This window comes from Cebus imitator, unplaced genomic scaffold, assembly GCF_001604975.1.
Source record: "Cebus imitator isolate Cc_AM_T3 unplaced genomic scaffold, Cebus_imitator-1.0 Scaffold296, whole genome shotgun sequence".
Lineage (NCBI taxonomy): Eukaryota > Metazoa > Chordata > Mammalia > Primates > Cebidae > Cebus > Cebus imitator.
The window spans coordinates 2108859-2110843 of NW_016107611.1; the positions used below are offsets into that span (position 1 = coordinate 2108859).

Below are 1985 nucleotides of genomic sequence, written 5' to 3' on the forward strand. Positions count from 1 at the left end.
ACACACACACACACACACACACACACACACACACAGGCATGGTGACATGTGCCTGAAGTCCCAGCTATTTGGGAGGCTGAGAGGAGGATCGCTTAAGCTGGGGAGGTTAAGGCTGCACTGAGTTGTGACTGCCCCACTGCACTCCAGTGTGGGTGACAGAGCAATATCTTTTTTTTTTTTTTTTGAGACAAGAGTTGATCTCAGCTCAGTGCAACCTCCATTTCCTGGTTCAAGCAATTCTCATGTCTCAGCCTCCCAAGTAGTTGGGATTACAGGCGCGCGCCCACCACCACGCCCAGCTAATCTTTGTTTTTTTCTTTTTGAGATGGAGTCTTGGTCTGTCACCCAGGCTGGAGTGCAATGGCATGTTCTCGGCTCACTGTCACCTCTGCCTCCTGGGTTCAAGGGATTCTCCTGCCTCAGTCTCCTGAGTAGGTGGGACTACAGGCACATGCCACCATGCGCAGCTCATTTTTCGTACTTTTAGTAGAGCCAGGGTTTCACTGTGTTAGCCAGGATGGTCTTGATCTCCTGACCTCATGATCCACCCGCCTTAGCCTCCCAAAGTGCTGGGATTACAGTTGTGAGCCACCTTGCCCAGACTAATTTTTGTATTTTTAGTAGAGACAGGATTTCAGCATGTTGGCCAAGCTGCTTTCGAACTCCTGACCTCAGGTGATCCACCTCCCTCAGCCTCCCTAAGTGCTGGGATTACAGGCATGAGCCACCGCACCCAGCCACAAGATCTTTTCGTAAAAAAAAAAAAAAAAAAAAAAAAAGGGTGTTTTTGTCTTAGACTCAGAGGGATTGAATGAAACCAGAAACATAGCAAGGCCACAGGAAGGAGTGACTGGCATTCACTCCTGTTGGGATGACCAGGGCTTTACCTCTGGGTGCTCTGCCCTCCTCCGATTTGTGAACTGGAGATTTTTGACTGCTAAGGACTAACCCTTCCTCTCAAATCACCCCCACCTCCAGAGAAGCGTCTGCACCGTTTGAACCTGCTGCAGTCTCATCCCCAGGAAGTGATGTACTTCCAACCCGGGGAGCCCATTGGCTCCGTGGAAGACGACCACATCCCCTTCCTCCGAAGAGGTACCTGTTGCCGGGAGCAAGGAGGGTGGACAACCAAGGAAGCCCCAATTGGAACTGGGCATGTCCCCTTCCCAAGGCTGGGGAATGGTACTAAGTGGCTTAACCTCTTTGTGCTTTTATTCATCTGTAATATGGGGATAATACTCTCTCTTCTTTCTGAGACAGAGTCTTACTCTGTCACCCAGGCTGGAGTGCAGTGGTAGGATCTCGGCTCACTGCAACCTCCGACTCCCAGGTTTAAGCTATTCTCCTGCCTCAGTCTCCGGAGTAGCTGGGATTACAGGCACGTGCGACCACGCCCAGCTAATTTTTGTATTTTTAGTAGAGATGGGGTTTCACCATGTTGTCCGGGATGGTCTTGATCTCCTGACCTTGTGATCCACCCGCCTCAGCCTCCCCAAGTGCTGGGGTTACAGGCATGAGCAACCGCATCCGGCCTTAATACTCTCTGTCTTAAGAGTATTGTTGAGGGGATTGAACGTGCTGATACCTATAAAGACCTTACTTGGTCATTGTTAAAGGGTCTATGAAACAAAAAAGAAGCAGAAGAAGAAAAAAGACCTTACTTGGACGAGCGCCCAGCACATAGCAAGCATTCAAGAAATGTTTGCAGCTGGGCACGGTGGCTCACACCTGTAATCCCAGCAATTTGGGAGGCTGAGGCGGGAGGAATTTGAACCCAGGAGTCTGAAACCAGCAACATGGCATAAATCTTGTCTTTACTAAAAATACAAAAATTTAGCAGGACATAGTGGTGTGCACCTGTAGTCCCAGTTGCTTGAGAGGCTGAGGTGGGAGGATCACCTGAGCCTGGGAAGTCAGGGCTGCAGTGAGCCTTGATCAAGCCACTGCACTCTAGCCTGGGCGACAGAGGGAGACAATATCTGAAA

At 50.1% G+C, this 1985-nt stretch overlaps 1 protein-coding gene across 1 annotated transcript in view; it reads left to right on the forward strand.

The window, feature by feature from the left end:
• QPCTL (glutaminyl-peptide cyclotransferase like) overlaps positions 1 to 1985 on the forward strand; it is a 16125-nt gene that overhangs the window by 10494 nt on the left and 3646 nt on the right. The window contains exon 6 of the mRNA XM_037729159.1: positions 979 to 1224. Within this exon, the coding sequence (XP_037585087.1) occupies positions 979 to 1224 (246 nt within the window). The remainder of the gene's footprint in view (positions 1 to 978; positions 1225 to 1985) is intronic.